The sequence below is a fragment of the Rhamphochromis longiceps genome, linkage group LG6 (genome assembly GCF_057381845.1).
Source record: "Rhamphochromis longiceps isolate RC_006_pf linkage group LG6, R_longiceps_female_GT1.1, whole genome shotgun sequence".
Taxonomy (NCBI): Eukaryota; Metazoa; Chordata; class Actinopteri; order Cichliformes; family Cichlidae; genus Rhamphochromis; species Rhamphochromis longiceps.
Window position 1 is genome coordinate 17,885,402 of NC_140562.1, and position 19,380 is coordinate 17,904,781.

A 19,380-nucleotide genomic window follows, 5' to 3' on the forward strand; every position below is an offset into this window, starting at 1 on the left:
TTTTTTGGGAGCAAAACATCTTTTTCAAGTCAATTTTCCAGCTGACTGTTGGACAGTCACGTCAGCACTTCACTCCTAGTAGGGGTGAAGTGAAGTCTGGGCTTTACAGTGCAGAAGCACCAGCTCTGTTTTTTCATGTGTGGTACGTCCAGGGCACGAGTCAGTCATCTTTGGTAGATCTGGTGCATCTCCAACATTCTGATAACTTTAAATCATGGGAGTTCCCCTTCCAGATCATAATAATGATGATGATTACTTAATTTCACTAGCTGGGACCACATCCTCTGAATGATAAGCGGAGAGGGATGAGGGAGTATGACCTGGTGCTGCGGTTTGGAGAAGGCTTCGAAGGGGAGTGGCGACGGCTCACGGGCTGGGCAGAACCCCATGTACTAATGAGAGGTGAATGAAAGAAGGGAGGAGGAGAGAAGAGAGGGAAAGAAAAGGGGGGAAGGGTGGGGCATGGAAATGAGCACAGCGGGTATTGGAGAAGGGGGCATTTATAGTCTGAAGGAGGAGTGGTCCTGCTCCTGAAATTCAGATGATAACTCCACTTAATTTAGGATCTATAGCAAATATTAACTGATGAAATAATTGCATTTCTTAAAACTGCAATGGAAGAATTGGATCGTTTTGACTGGGGTCTTTTGAGACCCTACAACATTTTTATTTTTTAAGAAAAAGCACTAATCAAAACAGAAATGTGACACGACATCACCAGGAACAAACTGATTGAAGTTATTTCCATCTTTCATGTAGTTGTCCAGAGTTATTAAACTCAGGGTTCATGTCACTAGTAAAAGCAAAAAGTATTCTACCTACTGAGTTGCTTCGCTTTTATCCCTAACTCTGCTCAGGACAATAGAAAAAGTTATAGTTAGGATGGTGAAGTATTTACATCTGCAATATCTTGCAGATCTCGCTGGCACACAAAGTCTGACCAGTGATGATGAGGACAGGATGTGACAGCATCCCTAGATCTGACCGAGCGCCATTCTGGAACAACATGACACACTGCAATTTCTATTGGTTGCTTTCAGTCACTCTTCCACACACACACATGCCTGCACAAATGCACACATACACCACACCAGCACTTTCTTCTCAATCATCCTTGATTCCGCCAATTTTCACATCAAACAAATGCCCGCATTAGACAGTAAGTAATAATAAGCAATAAATAAGGATTGTGTTGTCCAGCGAGGAAAGATGCAGGGGGACGTGAAGGGAGAAAAAGCTGAAAAGGAATCAAGTGAAATCTGATTGATGGGAAAGCAAATAAGATATCAGACTGAGTAAAAGCAACAGATTGGCTGTCTAGAAGAAGGACAAACTGAAAATGGGGATCAGTGAGAAGCAATAATCAGACAGCTCAGAAAATATACCAAAACTATCAGCCAAGGATATCAGTGTCGCAACACAGAAGGCATTCTTCCATGTTAAAATAAACCCCAGTGCCCGCTAACTCACTGTTCGCGCAGAAATGTGAGGGGTAGGTAGCCACCAACTTTGAGGTGCACCGGTGCACAATGCTCAAGGCACCACGGCCACGCATTCTTCACTTCCTTTGAAGTACACCAGTACTTAATCTCGCTGCTAAATTGTTTGAAATGTGGGTCATGGCTCCAATTTTACTACAGTGGGGGTAAGACTTAAAAGCCATCCACAGCTCAGTATATCAGTCCCTTTTGTACCTTGACTCCAAAATAATCTCTCTATATTCATTTCTCATTAATCACAAGAGTTTCTGGACATGCTCATGATTAAGTTTCAATTATAGGAAGCTCAGGGTAAACAAAGGTGTTGGATTGGGGTCAAAACAATTTGCAGAAACTGCTGATGAGAAGTCCAAAGAAGGATTAGACGTAAATGGATGTTTGAGCAACTGAATGTTAACTATCTAGACTTTTACCTGTTCTTCTTCTTCTAATTCTGCATATCCGTGTGTTAGACTGCGCTTTTGAAAGCAGCGACTTTCTAAAAACTGTATTTGGTCATTATTATTATTATCATTTAAGCTTGCTGAGTTTTTATTATTCATCAAGGAATTAATCCTTTTGCACTCCACAGCTTCCCCCCCACAGCACATATTCTCTCACATGATCTGACAACGCTCCAAAGAACTTCATGCCAGGAATGTTTGGTTTTGTCAGGCTTCAAATCTCCCGACAAATAGTGAGTGGGGTTGAGATCAGGTGGCTGTGGAGGAAATTCTATAACCGCTTTGGCCTTCAAGTAGTTCATGCAAAGCTTTGAAGTGTGTTTGGAGTCGGTTTCCCTACCAACAGTGCAGTATGTCTCTGAAAAATGAAGTGCTATTTCACCACGGCCAGTGTGGAGCTAATTCAGTAAAGGTAACCAACACCAGTGAAGGTAAAACACCCCCCAGACCTGAATATTCCCCCCGCCATGTTTCACTGTAGTTTTGATACGCTGAGGTATCATTCTTAGTTATGTTCTTCCCCTCTTATTGGCCCTTCTTCTTCTGTTGCTGCCAGAATTCCTTATTCCTTCCCAATAACTAGACTGGGACCTTTTCCCCGGCTATCCACTGTGAAATGTATTTGTGGAGGTCAGTTCATGGTTTTCACAGACGTGTGAGGTGACTTTGAATGTAGATTCCATTTACAACCTTGCTCCAGGTCTGCTATAGTAGATCTGTTGCATTGCCCCTCTCATTTAACAAGGAAAAACACAAAACATCCACGGGGCTCCTGTGGATGCTCTTTTGGAAGTCTGACCAAGAAATTATAGCATCTCATCACAGATGCAGAGAGGTGTGCCAGGTGCTAAGAAAAAGCCCACAACTGTATTTTGTTGACACCCTATCTCAAGCACAGTGGTTAATATTTAAAAGTCAAACTTGCTTGGCAGCAACTACTTTAATTACAACTCTTTAACAAATGAATTACAAAAATGTGGATTAAGGCCAAATTTTCTCAATCATCTATGTGTTCTTGGTGACCGTGCAGTCGGCCTGCTTGGAGTGTAATCCCACTATGTGCTTAATATTTTCAGGCTGCATGCAGAGACGTGTGCATGGAATCAAAGAGAAAGCAAAATGACCCCTTACAGTTCCTTGCAGACATGTAAATATGAAAGCATGAATTGAACTTTAGCCCAACGTAAGCATTTGGCTTTGTTTTCCTTCTAGTAGTGCGACATTACTTCCACTCTGAGACCACGACTGGATTCTTGATGTATTATACAGCAAATTCTGTACTTGCTTATTTCTCTTATGGTGGAGAGGAACGTTTGTGTTCAAGAATTGCTTTATTCTACCATTTATTCTACTAATACTATTTATTCTACTTCTAACAATAAAGGGGAAGTTACTCAGCTTGTGAGGCACTGTTTCTCATGTAGCTCTGTTTATAGTCAAGCCCTTTGCTTTGTTATTTGAGAGACTGTCTTGAGATTATTCTTTGTGTATTCTTTGTGAGTATCCTGATGCTCAGTTAATACAAGAAGGGATCCAACTCTACTTTTGACCCTTTGTAAAACAATGCTATTGTGTTTATCTGCAGGTGTAATTGTTGGCTATTAAAATAAACTTAGTTCGCTTTACGTTTTGTTAGGTCACACACACACACACACACACACACACACACACACACACACACACACACACACACACACACACACACACACACAGAAATAGACCCACACACAACTGAAACTCTGTTTTATTAAGGCGCTGGAACACAAATACAGAGATTTGCTTCATGCCATCTCTGAATCTCAGAAATGTTCATTATCATTAAAACATGTATTTTCCATATTCATCGTAATGTTAAACACGTTCTAAGCTGGTTTTTCATATATAAAAAGATGATCACGGTTGTGTTGAAATTGTTACAACAAAAGCTCAGTTGTGCTATTATCAGTCAAGTCATCAATTTGGCTCAAGCTGAACACCGAAGAGGATAAACACTGATAAGTGACCTCTCTGCATGTTCTCTCTAATCCAGTGGAAAAGAAAAGTGTGGGTTTTTTTTTGTTTGTTGTTGTTGTTTTTTTACACCTTATCAAGTTCTCCAAGACTGGTTTCGTCACAAGCTCCTCAGGTTTTTCCGCACACACACAAAAAAGAGGAACGAATGGCTTGAAGTGCAAGCAGATGGATGGCGTGGCTTCTAAAATTGCTCCACACCAAAGCAGCGTGCGATTACCATTTTCGGAGTGAAGGAGTGTGCAGAGAAGCAAAGCAGCAGAATTATTAGCAGAGCCTAAAATGCACAAGAGGACCGAGGCTAAAGCGCCACAAAGGTTAAAGCTGGACTTAATCCTTATCGGCTTTAGCTCCATATATGCTGAAGACTTTTAGTGACCATTCAACTATCAACTACCCCCCTCTCTTCAACACACTCTTGTCCAAAATGTAAACACATTCTCCAAAGATGGAAATTAAAAATTTTGCTTCAGGGTCCTTTTTAACCAGTGGCTTTGTTTCCTTGCTAAGCAATTTGTTTTCCTTTCATTAAAGCTCGAATTAGAATAACTGCTGTCACGCTTGACTTCTTGTCCTCCAGCTCCTTCACTGTCTGCTGAACTTGCTTATTTGTGGCCTGTGCTGGACATTGGAAAAAAATATTCGGCTCCATTTGAACATTGAGAAACTACCCCAGTATAATTTGATATTAATAAATTCATCTACGTTCACTTTTGCATTTATTTGAACTGTCAGTTTGGAAAGGAAAACTTCACAGCACATCATGGAGAGGCTGGTGAGTGACGTGTGACGCAGCAACAAAAGACAGAAGAGAAATATTTAGTCTGGGAGTCAAATTCGGCCAGATGAGCTCTGTTTATTTTGATTGATTCAGATTTGTGTATAATTGTCACTCATGCTTAATTTGCTGGACTAAATCAGACCATCTGCTTGGCTTATAGAAGATGAGATCATGCGTCAGCTTATCCTATATTTTAAATCAAAACAGTTTAAGGGTACTCATATTTCAGTTACCTACATTAACTACAGTTGAATAGGCCTGAGATGATAATGAGTAGAGGTATCTGGCTCCTCATCTGCAGGTGAAATAATATTCCACCTAAATAAATACATATGCCATTTTACCTCGTGTCCATCTCGATTTCTCATCCTAGTTCTCTTGCTCCAACCACCTAACCATAAAAGGCGATACTTTCCAGCGCTTCACAAATCAGTCAGGCAATCGCTTCTATTGCACATTAACAGCTACAATGACAAGGTCATGGTGTGATTATCAAGCATTTATCTCTGCTAACCGTCAGTTGTTAGTCCTTTGGTAAATAACTGCGTAATGGAGATTACGGCTGAATTGACTCTCTGGAGAAAGCACTCTTAAAAAAAGAAAAGGAAAAAAAAGAAAGAAATTGCTTTCATTGTTCACCTTTCTGAATAAATAAAGGCTCTAATAAAAAATATTCATTACCTTGATTCAGCTGAACATAATTGCATTCACCTGGCAGAAAACTGCTACAGCGGTTATTATACAAAATAGATATAATTAGGTAAAAAGAGACCCCTGTTATCTAATCAGAAATGGGACTTTTTTGTTGGAGCTTGTCACAGATATAACGGCTCACACAAGATATTAATAAAGTCACAATTAAAGGAAGGCATGTCCAAATAATTTTTTCACATAGTTTTAAAAAAAAAAGCTGAATTAACTGGTTATTTGACAATGCTGCAGTGTGACTTTTTAAGACGCCACAGTTAAAGAAAAAAAAACCTGCCAGTGTTTAATGTAGCCACCAGTGAACGCCCGCAACCTAAATGAGGAGGATGCCAAGGCTTTGTCTCTATGACCTTTTCCCTTGTTCTGGAGTTGTCCTCACTTTGATGTGGCCATTTGTAAAGACATAACAGTGATGAATTAACTCAGTCCTGTATAGGATGCCACTGACCGGGTATAAAGTGCCTTGCACAAGGCCTAAAGTTGTTGCTTGTGTCATATATAGAGAATCAAGACTCTCATTTTACTGAATATATTATATTTTATATATACATGTTATTCGGTTTTTTATGCCTAATAACTCATCATCAGAAAGCGATGGTACTATTTCTGAAAATATCAGTACTGCGCAAATGCACTAAAATTTCTTTAAGAGTTTTGGTTAAAAAAAACAAAAGCAAGTACATGATGTACCTGCTGCCTGGAGGATTATTGTAAAGATTTCAAGTAATAAAAATGTTTAATATGTTTTTGCTTTGGGATTTTTGAGTGTTTACTGGTTGCAAAATGTTCACTTTTATTCCTTTGAAGTATTTTAAGTTTTCAAAAAGTCATTATCATTGTGTGGACCTTATGAGGTATCTTTGACATTAATCAAATTTAGTTCTGACTACATGGACAGTGATGAATGTATATGAAGCCATATTAGTGTCAGGGTTTCTGGGTCTTTGACCCAGTATTCTTAGTTCATGTTCACTGTTTATATTCTGTCTGCTTCACCTCCTGTTTTATTGTGTTAGCCTTGGTCCATGTGCATTATGTTCCGTCCTCTTCCCGTTTATCATTAGGTCATTATGTTCAGCTGTGTACTCACCAGGTTCTAATCTCTCATCACTCAGCCTGTGTATTTATGTCCCTCAGTTCAACCAGTCCAATGTTGTGTCATTGATGTTATTGTGATGTTGTTCTCGCCGCTGTTAGGTTGTCCTCTGTTCAGTTCCGTCAGGTCAGCCGGTCAGTTGTCAGTCAGTCTTTCATTCATCCATTCAGTCAGTCGTCCAGCCGGCCAGCCGTTTCCTACTTCTGTTCTGTTTGTTCACTCCGTTGACAATAAAACACCAATCTTCACCTACCTGTGAGTCCAGCGTTTGGGTCCTCCTTCTTTCGTCCACGACCTCATCCTGACAATTAGTCTCATTCATCACCATTAATGCTTTGCAGTCTTGATTTCCCCCCCCCCCCCCCCCCCCCCCCCCCCCCCCCCCCTATAGCTATTATTATCTTCCTTTGCACAGCTCACACTGCAGAGGGTATATTGGGTGAGGGTATATTTTCAAATTTCAGCTTACCCTTCCATATGAAACATATTTGTATCAGATTTTTCATAGTGATTTGTAATCTCTTTACACTGATAGCTAGAAGCTGCAGTCAGGAGTCATGCGGCATTTAAGCAAAAAAACATCTGTTTGTGGTGATGGGTGACTCCACACGGTTTTCAGTTTTATGATCCTTGCAGTTTTGAATGACTACATCGCATGAGCTCATGGACATGGATCTGACTGATGTCTCCCAGTTATAAATATGTGCAGAACAAAAGATTATGTGAAAATGGGCTTTCAAACATAATAACTGAGATTATCCTGCTGACTCCTTTGACGTCACAACTTCTAACCTTTCAGGAAGTTGCACAATCCAATGTGACACCAATCAAACCATCAGTGGAGACAGGCACGCACACTAAGATTATCTTGCCTTGCTGATAAATAGCTTTGACTCTCAGCCTCCACTATTGTAAAAATGCACAGCCCAGGATGCTTTACACCTCCTGTATATAATAAAAGTTTGTGCTGTGGTACCTTAATCTTAGTGATTTAAATGGTAAAAAAAAGCAGTGGAATAAATTCTGTTAAATATTACATTGAGTATCTTGTAAAATTAATGCTTACTTCCTGAAAATTGTAGTTAGTTTCTCATATACAGTCATCAGCCACTTCATTAGGTACACCTGTTCAACTGCTCAATAATGGAAATATCTCATCACTTGGCAGGAGCTCAGATTTTAGGTAATATACTGAAGTTCAAAGTAAGCATCAGAATGGGGAAGAAAAAGAAAGAAACTCCTGTCAACCAAGAACGAGAAACAGTTGGTAAAATTCACATGGGCTCATGAAAACTTGACAATAAATGACTGGAAAAATGTTCTGTGGTCTGAAGACCGTAGATCAGATGTTCCACTGAAACATTCTGGTAGTAGGCTTAGAATTGGGCATAAACAACAAATGTGGATGCCTTTTTCATGTAACATGAATGGATAGGACATAAATTGGGGGCTTGTCTGAGATAAAATCAAACTCACTGGAAAGGAAAATCCTCTTGTGACAAGGGATATGGGACATGGAGTTTTAATTTCAAGGTTCAAATGCTAAAAAAGCTAGACATTAAACAACAATGAAAAACATAACCAACCAAATTCTGAATTAATATATAACCAACCATGATGCATATTGCATGGTTCCCTAGCAACACATTTTCTTTACACTCATACATGTGAAGGCTGCTATAATGTGAGCAAGAGCTAGTCAGATATGCTAGACTAGACTGTAGTCAGATAAAAGATGAGTAATTACTGCAGGGTGAACAGGTCACAGATGGGTTATAGAGGTGAATGAGGAATGAGTGAAGAACTGGGATGAGCTGGTTCCAAAGGAGCACTAATCTGAGAAAGTAGAGTGAAATTCAGAGCAGAATGCTTGAGGCGCAGAGCTGAGGAGGTAAGGGTCTGCAGACTGAGACGGAGCAGTGTGGATGATGGAATAAGAAAGAGGGAGCAGTTCCAGTGCTGGATGGTGTGATAAACTGCAACTGTAGTATTTATACAGTAATTCTTATCAGAGCTGCAGGGGTGCTGGAGCCTATGGCAACTACCACAGGGAGAAAGGTGGGGTACATCCTGGACAGGTCAGCAGTCTCACGCAGGGCTAACACAGAGAAAAAAAACAACCATTCACACTCACATTCACACCTATGGGCAAGTTAGAATCACAAATTAACCTAAAGGGCACATGTTTGGACCTTGGGAGGAAGCTGGAGTACCTGGAGAGAATGGGGAGAATATGCAAATTCCACAGAGAAAGGCCCTGCCCTGATGGTGGACTTGAGGGAGTCTATGTAAATAAAACTATATTGGGGTGTAGTTTAGGGTTATGCCAACAATCCATAAAATTTGGCTTACATTAACCACGGTCTTCAAGGTCTCCAATTTACTGATTTATTGGTCAAAAATTGACAAAAAGCCTCGTCTATTGTCAACTTGTAGAAAGTACTACATTAAAAAGGTCAAATGTCATGATACATTTGAGCTTTGGTTTTACCTTCAAGGTCAATAGCTTGATCTGATAATAATGCCATAAAGAGCTAATTAAAACTATGTTTGCTACCTTCATTGTTGATATTGATACCATTTAGGCATAAAAGGAATGATAGATTAAAAAAAAAAAAAAACAACTAATGTGCATTACAGTAACAGGTTAGAACCATTTAAATACATAATATGTACAATGTTCTTGAATAAGTATATTTTTTCTGGAAAACAAAAAAACTTGTTTAATTAGGTCAGCTCATATGCACTTTATATCCTGTGCTGTTTTATGGACAGGACAAGATACTGACCATCTTGATGTGACCTACATTGATCACTTCAGGGTTCACTGCATGATTCACAGATTTATTGCATGAGAAGTCAAGCCCGAAGTTATGATGAAGCAGACACTACTGAGCATGATCTCACATTCCAATAGAGACCGCAGGGAAATCCACGTGATACGCATTTCGACAGTCAGTCAGAGTGTTTGTGCTTCAAGGTCGACCACTCATCCCGTACTGAGAACACATCACAACATTTATGTTTCACACACAGAATTAAAACCTAGCATCTGCCAGACACAGATGTTCCCACTCAATCTTAATGGGAGTGAAAATGTAAGAAAATCTATTTATGAAGCTCCTCAACTACTGTTATTTACCTCTGAAGTGAGTTCTTGAGAAGCAACCTATTCCAAATGGCGAATAAGACAGCTGGCTGCTATCATCTGTGTACTTTGATGAAGTGAGATTTTGGAGTGCCAAAAAATTAGGAGCACAACTGTTTGGCCTGCCAGTTCTCCTGCACCTACTAAACAAATAAACAAGTTGAAGGTTACAAAGTGCACTGACATTCTGCTCAGGTGCTGAGATTATGGAAGCATTTATTGAAATACTGTATAATATATGGCAAAACAAATGCTTGAAAGTCAATATTTGGTATGACCATCTTCATTCTTCAGCCCACGCTGGACTGTCTTAGACAAGCTTTCTTCTAATTTCTTTAAGAAAACTTCAGGAAAACTTCTCCAGGCTTCTTGAAGCACATTCAAAGCTGTTCTTCGGATGTTGGCTGGTTCTCAGTCAAGATGACCTCATACTGCTTCTGTATTGTTGGAGACTGGGGAGGCCAATCCATGACTGATATTGTTCCTTTTAGTGTGTATTTTTTAATCCAGGTATGCTTTCACTGCATTGGCAGTGTATTTGAAATTACTGTTTTGTGGAAAAGATGAAGTTGCTGCCAACTAGATCCTTTCCAGATGGTATTTCAGGGCAGATCCCCAACGGGTGCTATAAATCTCTGGTGCTGGTAATCCTTCTCCTGACTTCCTTCATCCATACTAACAGAAATTTAAAGGAAAAATTTCAAATATGGATTCATTATAAGATCTATTGGTGATTATTTTCAGTCTTCCTTAAGAATGGCTTCTCTGCAGCCACACTTCCACTGAGACTGTTTATCCACTCAGTTTATTTGATGTAGAGAGTTTTTTAATCCTTGTTGTGTTTTTGGTAGATTCAGCTAAAGCTTCGGGAGCAAGTGTTTTTGCAAGAAGCTGCCAGTCACAAAGTGCCTGAAAATACAATTTAAAATGTGTTCTTTTTTTAACTTTTAAACAAAGTGCAGACAACCATAAACATTAAAGCATTTTGATTCAATTCAATTCAGTTTTATTTATATAGCACCAAATCAGAACAACAGTTGCCTTAAGTTGCCTAATATTGTAAGGTAAAGACCTGATAATACAGAGAAACCCCATCAGACATTTCCCTATGAGCAAGCACTTTGGCGACAGTTGGAAGGAAAAACTCCCCTTTTCTTTTCTTTTTTTCTTTTTTGTGTCCCGTTTGGATCTTTAGCCTTCAGAATTGTTGTCTGAAGGCCAAGAAAGATGCCAAGCGGATTTACTTTACCAATTGGATCATCATGGCCTTACCATATTGGTCCATTTGATTGACCTTTATTATAATTATGTATTTATTTTATTTTATTTTCGGTTGTTACAGACGGGACAGACATGACTGGGGGATAGGACAGGGAGAAAGAATGAAAGAAAGAGAGGGAGAGAAAGAAAAATAGAGGGGAGAAGAGATGGTGAGAAAGGGGGGAAGAAAAAAACAAACAAACAAAGCACCTAGATCACCTGTATGGAGATAAGAAAAAACAGAAGAGAAAACAAACAAAAAAGAGCAACATAATAAATACAGCACCATCACAATAAACTAGCTAACAGTAGATAACAGTAGATACTAAATATTACATGTTATTGTGCAGTACGCAAGATCGACAGCGCACAATGTGCTTTGAGGTAGCAGCCAAGAAAGGTGTAGTTTGTGTCTGTGAACACCCGTGTGTACACCTGTGTGGATCAGCACGCTTGTATTCAAAAGGTTTCTCCATGTAACGATCTGCTAGGGAGTGTGGCGAGCCATAGCCCCGTCCCCCAGGGCATGAAGCAGGTATGGAGGAGATCCAGGCCCCAGACATCCAGAGGTCCCAGAATACGAGGACCCGAGGAGGACCACCAGGGGGGGCAACCGTGCCACCCTCCTGGGAAGAGCTGAGGAGAGCCCCAAACGAGAGGTCACCCAGCAGCCACGGAGCAGAGGCCAGAGGGGGTTGCAGTGATGTGCCCGCGGGCTCTGCAAAAACTCCCTTTTAACAGGAAGAACCCTCATGCAGAGCATGCTCAGGGAGGGGCAGCGATCTGCCACAACAAATGTCCAATTAGAGACCTTCAGAAAGTTTGGAGAAGTGTTGCTTAAGGCTGCTTTAAAAATGACAAGAAAGTCTGACTCCTTGGAAGCAAAATAAAATGAAATGGGGGGTGACTCAAGACTTTTGCACAGTACTCTATTATATATTCTTCTGAACTCTACAGGTGAGCCAAATTAATACTCAAAGTTTCTCTTGAATTGCCAAACAGTACATTTTTACTGACATCCCTGTCAGTCTGAATGCTGCTTCTTTTCCATCCCGTTTTGTAATTGATGCTTGCAAGCCCCCACGCTTTCATCTTAAGATACACTCTCAGAAATAGAGGTACGGAGAAGAACATTTTTGTACTGTTACGTCTGGTTCAGTTTGGGTAAGAAGGAAAAACAGCCGAGTCCGTGTAGGTGACAAACATAGTGATTTTATTACATGCTTCTAAGACAGAAGCATGGGAAGACAAGCGTACAGCCACAGATCTCCAAAGAGTGGACCGTTCCCCATCCTTATATAAACCCATGATGACATCACACAGTTAGACCTTACTGGAAATGATAACAGTCTCCCCATAGTCCAAAGTTCTCCTTATACAAACATCAGATGATACTTTAGAGAAATAGAAGTGTATGACATGTCATGTTGTGCAGTTCTATGAGCCTGTGTGTCCAACTAGAGAATGTCCTGACATGACCTCCCTGTGTAAATAAGGGTGAACGTGCGTGTTTACATAACTCTCTATGTGCATGTTCTGATGTAGGCCTGCAAATGAATTAGAACAAGGTCCTGCTGGACCCTCCAGTTATGGACGGTGAATACAATGCTGTGGGTACCATTTGAGACTTGATTACAATGATGATAACATGCATACATTAATCTTTACTCAGATTACCATAGATATAAAACAAAGATTATACTGTCATCAGATTCCACAATGGTAAATGATTAATGATTGATACTTCTAATTATAACTGTGATCATAAGAATACAAAATAAAATATCTCCTGGTCACAGTACCTATAGGTACATTTTTTTAAAATGTTCCCTTAAAAGTACAATACTGGTCTTTAAAAGTCCAGAAACGCCCCTTTAAAGGTACAATTTGAAATAAAGTACAAATCTGTACCATTTTGACCTGTACTGCAGTGACAGTGGCAGAATGTGGTAATGGGTCAGCATGGGAAAATCTGGATGGGCCTGGTTAATTGTAAAATTCATATGAGATGTGAGTGTGCTCATAAAAGCTACATGTTATAATCAAATCTGTTGGTCCTCTCCTCTCTACGTAAATTATCCTATGATGCAAAGAATATCTGTAACCTACCTTTGTGTAAGTTATGTTAAATTATATTAAAAAACACACACACAATGACATGCAGGCACAACCAAATGATGTTAAAAAAAAACTGGTCCATTTCCATTTTATTAAGTTCCAGTTATAATTTTTTAATGTTTTAAATCTTTCAAAAACGTGAAATCATTTTACTGTTATGTTTGGCCATTTACTTTTTTGCTTTTACTACATCCTAGAATTGTTCATTAATTGTGATGTTTTTATGGAATTTGCAACATCAAGTTAAACCGAGGTTCTTTGGAAGTTAAAATGTCAAGCAGATTTTTATGTTACGGTGACTACATTTTGTAAGTTACAAATATAGTTCGCCAAGACAGCATAACGGTTTCTAAACAACTGCGCATTAATACCACAATGTTGTATTTTCATGTGTCAAGTTCGCAACGCGCATTAATCCCAAAGGCCGAAAAGGCAGCAGCGATGAGTGCTCCGCCTCCGCGCTGACTAGCGTTGACGCAGAAAATGACTCTCAGGGGGTTATCCACGGAGGAGCTCCTTAAAAGGTTGATGGAAGAAGGCATTGATGTGTCAGACGACGAGGCGCAAAGATTTAGAGGTAAGTCGGGTGTGATTTTGTGTTTTTATAAAAATTACAACGTGTAATTTTACAGTAGAGTTAGCAAAAGTCCGAAGAGCTAGATTTAACATGGGCGAAAGATAGCAGTTAACTAAGTTTTAAACAAAGAAAGGTACAAATGTGGACTATTTAGACTGTTGGTGGAATGTTCAACGTCTGTCTGCCTGCGGTATTCGAGTGTTTTATCAATAAATAGTGACGAACCGTGTACAACAATGTAAAAAAAATCAATAATTTCTCAAAACATGCTAGTATGTAAATATAGCTATTAACAAAATCGTTTTCTAAGCAAAATTTATCGCATCTAACTTGTTTCCCGCTCAAAGGGATTTTAAACAATGGAAGGTACACATTTGTACCATTCCACCTACTTAGTCGGATTTTCGAATATGAGAGCTGTAAGCTCTGCGCAGGGACACTTACTTACATTTTTATATTACCAGTTAATTTATATTAACAATTAATCAAGAGAATTAATTGTAACTTCCTTTTGGGGAATATAGACAGATTCACAATGATAGCTTATTATCATTATTATTATTATTATTATTATTATTATTATTATTATGTATTGACCATAATGTCACTTTAAAACTAAATTTGAAAATGGTTTTATTTTTATTTCATACTGTACTTTATATTTCAGATAACGATGTAGATGGAGAGACGGTAGACTGTGGACTCACGGAGACCATGGTTGCATATCTTTTTGACAAGTCTTTCAAAAAGCAGCTGAAGTTCAGAGACTTCACAAACCGCTACAAGGAAGTCATCATCACTTTACAACCGGTCGACCCATTTGAAGGTACAGTTGAAGGTCCAGTGTCCCAAGCAAACCAGAGGTAGGTTGTGATAAATGTCTAAATTTGCATATGCATTTAAGTGCTTGCAAAATGGCTAGTTAATGCTGTTTTCCTACTGTATTGCAGTTCTATACCTTCTTGCCGTAGACTGCCTGCAGTTATTTCCATTCCAAAATTCCCACAAGATGTCCAGAGTCGCTTGGATCTCAAAGAACCAGTCCAGAAAGAACAGAAGTACCGAAACAAACTAATTGGGAGTCTTTATGAAATGCTGTCACAGTACACAATGTAAGGGTTCCTTTCTGAATAATTACATTAATTTCTTAATATTAATATTGCTGTTGTAAGAGAGGCAGAGAACAAATGCTTAGCCCATCTGCCTCCCAATCTGGAGACCAGGGTTCGAGTCTGGCGTGACACACGGTTCCAATGAACTGGCAATAGTGGTAAAACCATACATCCTGTGTCTCCAGACCTTGTCTGGACTATGATATCCAAAGTGTTCATTTTCGAATTTGCTCAAGAGTAAATTAATAATTCAGGACTGCAGTCAATTAATTAATGAAGTTTGGGAGAGGTGTGGCTGTTTGTCCACGCCCATTTTTAAGAAATTAAAATCAACTTTAGCTACATTGATTTGACATTGGTCTACAACATACTATTTACGGTAATAACAATATGATTAGAAGAATTGAAGAACAGAAAAGCCCCCAGGAAAGGATAAGAGTAATCAGTGTACTGTGGGTTGTTTTTCTTATGTTTGAAACAGGTACCCAACCCACTCAGACTACATCCAGGTCATCAAAGCCCTGATTGTGAAGTATCCTTTCTTAAGAGATGTACACGGAAATGGTTATGTGAGTACCTCTCCTTTTTTGTTTCTTTTATAGATTATATTAATATAAAGTAACCATAATTAACTACTTATATACATTTGAAACAACTAGGACACCTGGCACAGCCAACTCAAGAGAAAGTTCAAAGCAGAACGGGCTCCCCTAATCAGCAACGAAGAAGTGAACCGGGTTAAAGAAAAGTTTGGACGCACGCAGAAACATCGGACCACAGACGAATCCAGCAGCTCCTGTCTGAAGAGACTGAAGCCCTCTCTCGTAAGTCCTCACACCCTCAGCCTCTAAGAGCTAAGGTAACATATGTAGTCTTATTATGTTCACTGTAAAGCTAAAAGTAAACATTAATTGAAAGAAACATGTTAACAGATAACATTAACATAGAAAAAGGAACTTCACAGTTGATTTAACAAAAGTCAGCTCAACTTGCAATTCCTATTCAACATTTTTGCATTTTTTTCAAAGCATTTGGTGTACAAATTACCGCATTTCGAGTAACATTAACTTATCAGAGTTTACTTATGATAATACTGATATCTGCTTTGACAAAGGATTCGTGCTTTGTGGGGGAAGATGCAGCCTCCGTTGATGCTCATATCAAGGTGCTAAATGATCAGCACAAGAAGCTACATCCTGACACAGCACTGGTGAAAGACCGCATGACAAAAACCTTTGCATGGAGACGTCGAGAGGTAGCTGAAGGAATGTGTACTGTGGACCTATTAAAGAGATATCCATTCCTGGGGACATCTGCAGGGGTAAGAATTGTTAAGATGATTGGGGAAACAGCTAATGATTTTTTTGTCTCTAAATCTGATTATTATTTTCTGTACTAACTGATTAATCAATCTGTTCATTATCTTTAGAATTTTTGTTCAAGGGTTAAAGCACTTTACATTTATCTCCAGTCTGTGTCTTTAAACATGTCAAAAGTTTAAATCCTCAATGTAAAATGTCATTCTTTTGTCTATTCTGCTCTTTTCATTTCCAGTTGTGTGATGAGGTTGATTTAATGCATCCCTGCCAAGACAACATCTGTCGCCGCTTTAGCGAAAACTTCACTGCTGTTCTTCAAAATGTTCTTCAAATGACCAAGGATTTGCCACTGAAGAAGGTCTACATGGAGGCAAGAGAGAATGCACTGGCTGAAGACATTACAGGTGCTAATTTGACCTCATACAAATAGTAAATTTTGTGACAATTCATTTGCTCTCTCTTCCAAAGATAATTGATGTACCATAGTGCCATGTCAAGAGCATGTTAATGGGAATTTGCATGCTATCAAAATCTAATGAAGTGTATTTGCATCTGTATGACCTAGGAATTGACTTCAAGGGGGCACTTCTCCTCTTGCCATCCATCTTCAAGGAGAAGATAGAAGATTTCATCATCCTTGGAGAGGTAAATGCATGATGCAATGCATAGCCTTTGGCCACAAGTTTCATTTTCTGTGTTTTGTTGGCATGGAGCTGAATTCAGCTGCGGTTCAGCATCACAGCTAAGCTAATGTAGGGGAAACACTGCTGTTAATCCACAGTGCTGCTGTGCTCTTGGGTTTTGTCTGGTGTTTATATAGATAGATAGACCTTTATTGTCCCCTTAGGGAAATTCTTCTTCACAGGTACTGTCACTGTCAGGGGTGATTGCTTTTGCCCTTGAATATTATGTCAAACTTTAGCAGCTTATCAAACACTACCACAACAGTCATTGGTCAAGAAGCTTTTTGTTTGGAGTAGGGGCCATGTTTACAGGTTATCAGAATAGACAGTTTTGTTTTGCAGCAAAAAAAAGAAGGTAATTTGAGGAATCTGTTGAAAATCCACTTGGCACATATTGCTTAAACATACTGTATACTAATGTTTTTCTTCCTCTTCTGCAGAATACTCCCATGAGTCCATACCCAACCATTCGAATGAAGGATAAGAGTTGGACAACTGCCCTCTCAAGACAGTGTCGCTGTGTTGTCACAGTTGAAGGAGTGGATGTTTGCTCATGCTGCTCGCTGGATGAGGCCTACATCTCAGCATTCTCCACCTTCTTCGTGTTCAACATGACCTACCCTGCATACTTCAAGAAAACAGAACTGCAGAACTGCATTGTCAACATAGGAGACCAGGGAGACAAACCCCTGCCAGTAAGTGTCACCAGGGTACTTAACCAACTCTATTAAATATGCCCCCACTCCACAAATGTTCAAAATGTTCAAAAAGGGCATTTACTCTGAGGAAGATGATTACACATGTTGGGTTAGTACACGCACATGAGCCTCATTTCGGCATCACTTGTGGAATAAATGACTGCCAGGCAGCTTTTTCCAAGTATCACTCTTTTCAACGCCATGTGTGATCCGTCAAAACATTGTGTTCAGGTGTTTAATGTCTTTATGTGATTGTTTACTTTTTTTAAATGAATGTATTTTTCTTGACATGTCCTATGGCAATATACGAATGTAATCAAGGATGTATTCCTGTGGTTGTTTAAATGCTTTGATGTGATTCTATTATTGAAAATAAATGGTTAAATAACCAAATATTTTGGACTATTGGGGTACATTTTTGTCTCTTTAGGTACGAAATAGGTTGTCGCTGGGGGGGTACCCTCATAGGTACCCTATTGTACCCTTTTCAAGGGAACATTTCTGTACTATAGTTTGAAGGTACATTTATGTCTTAGGAAAGTACATGATTGTACTTCAGATGGTACAACTTCATAAGGTACAAAAATGTACCAAGCCTAAAGGGTACAGAAATGTCCTTCAAAAAGGAACACCCCCAGCGACAAGCATTTGTACCCTTTTTGGTACACTTTGGCACCCCTATTTCTGAGAGTGTACAGCATCTGTGGAAAGGGGAGAGCATTTTGTTTCAGCCTTGTCATCACATTCTCGCACACACATTGAAAACTGAGAAGCGTTCAAAAGCTTCCATTTTGTCAGCAGAAACGCACACATGCAACCCTCCAACAACACAAATCAGATTCGATGTGTTTTGGCTGTTTAAAACGCTCCTTTAAATGACCCAACTCACTGAAATTTCTCTCAAAATACAGCTTTTAAATTGTTCTCAAGCAAATCTCAGGAATGTGTTTTTACTGTGTAACTCTCACAGTAATGATCTTCAGGTGTCAGTAAATGTAATTCAGGAATATGCAGAATCATAAGCAGACCTTCCGGTGTTGGTTGCGCAAAGCTGCCTGCGTGAGGTTTTCCTGCAGCAGAAAGGACAAGTGCTTCATGAAATTGAGAGGCATGTGCGCGTTTATGCAGGTGACACAGTGGCTGACACTTCATTAATATAGGATGTCAGGCTAAAAATGCCCTGCTCTACTCTACACATCTGACTGGGCAGCTGTTACACACAGATCCCAGGTTTATACCATGAAATTGTTGGCAATAAAGCAGCCGTTCTCTCTGGTGTTCCTGTCTCTTCTGTTAGAGCTTTTTTTTTTTTTAAATATCATGTTTAAAATGACATTTCAGTGTTTAAATTGTCATAGCAGATAAAGCTGAAGAAGCGAAGGCTTTAGCAGCTCAGATAAATCTGGTCCTCTTCCCTGTTGACCAGTTTACAGGGTTACTTCACCCTTTTTCCCCTTACACCATTATTGGAATCATTCCATTCAGAAACTTTTGGCTGATCAAAAACCTGATGATCACAAGTAACAGATATCCAGCAAAGCAGGAGCACTTAACATGACAGGAAGAATAGGATTGGAAATGGCAGGCACCAACCCTGGTCGGAGACTTGCACGGACTGATTTGCATACTGAATCAAAACACATTTACTGGCCTTAGAGAAAGGAGTGCAATGATCAAGGGCTTCAACAACGCTATAGTAGTGTAAAGTTTATTTTCATTTTCTCAGTCATGGTGTGTTGCTCCAGTTTAACCCCCGAGGCGTAGAGGCAAGTTGGTGAGCCTTTTTCTTGCCCTTTTCATCATGCTCCATTTTCAAACCCATGCCCTGTTAATCGCTATTACAAGCAAGGCATTCACGGTTCATTTACCAGCCTTTTACTGCAGCTAGATCACATTTATCAACAACATAGTTTTGTAATGAAATACAC

General features: G+C 39.4%; 1 protein-coding gene across 1 annotated transcript; it reads left to right on the forward strand.

The window, feature by feature from the left end:
• Positions 1–13,329: 13,329 nt before the first annotated feature.
• On the forward strand, positions 13,330–17,801 carry LOC146667825 (sterile alpha motif domain-containing protein 3-like). Its single transcript, XM_085408527.1, has 9 exons — positions 13,330–13,640; positions 14,308–14,503; positions 14,591–14,752; positions 15,234–15,321; positions 15,412–15,576; positions 15,867–16,073; positions 16,307–16,475; positions 16,637–16,716; positions 17,195–17,801. The coding sequence occupies exons 1-9, from the start codon at positions 13,547–13,549 to the stop codon at positions 17,483–17,485; spliced, it is 1,452 nt and encodes a 483-aa protein (XP_085264653.1). The 5' UTR covers positions 13,330–13,546; the 3' UTR covers positions 17,486–17,801.
• Positions 17,802–19,380: the final 1,579 nt, after the last annotated feature.

What these genes read in the sequence shown, in the direction of transcription:
- LOC146667825 (XM_085408527.1), top strand. Translation starts at nt 13,547, where the DNA reads ATGACTCTCAGGGGGTTATCCACGGAGGAGCTCCTTAAAAGGTTGATG. An exon ending in CGAGGCGCAAAGATTTAGAG is followed by an intron (nt 13,641 to 14,307) that starts GTAAGTCGGGTG and finishes TTTATATTTCAG; the next exon opens with ATAACGATGTAGATGGAGAG. An exon ending in ATGTACACGGAAATGGTTAT is followed by an intron (nt 15,322 to 15,411) that starts GTGAGTACCTCT and finishes TGAAACAACTAG; the next exon opens with GACACCTGGCACAGCCAACT.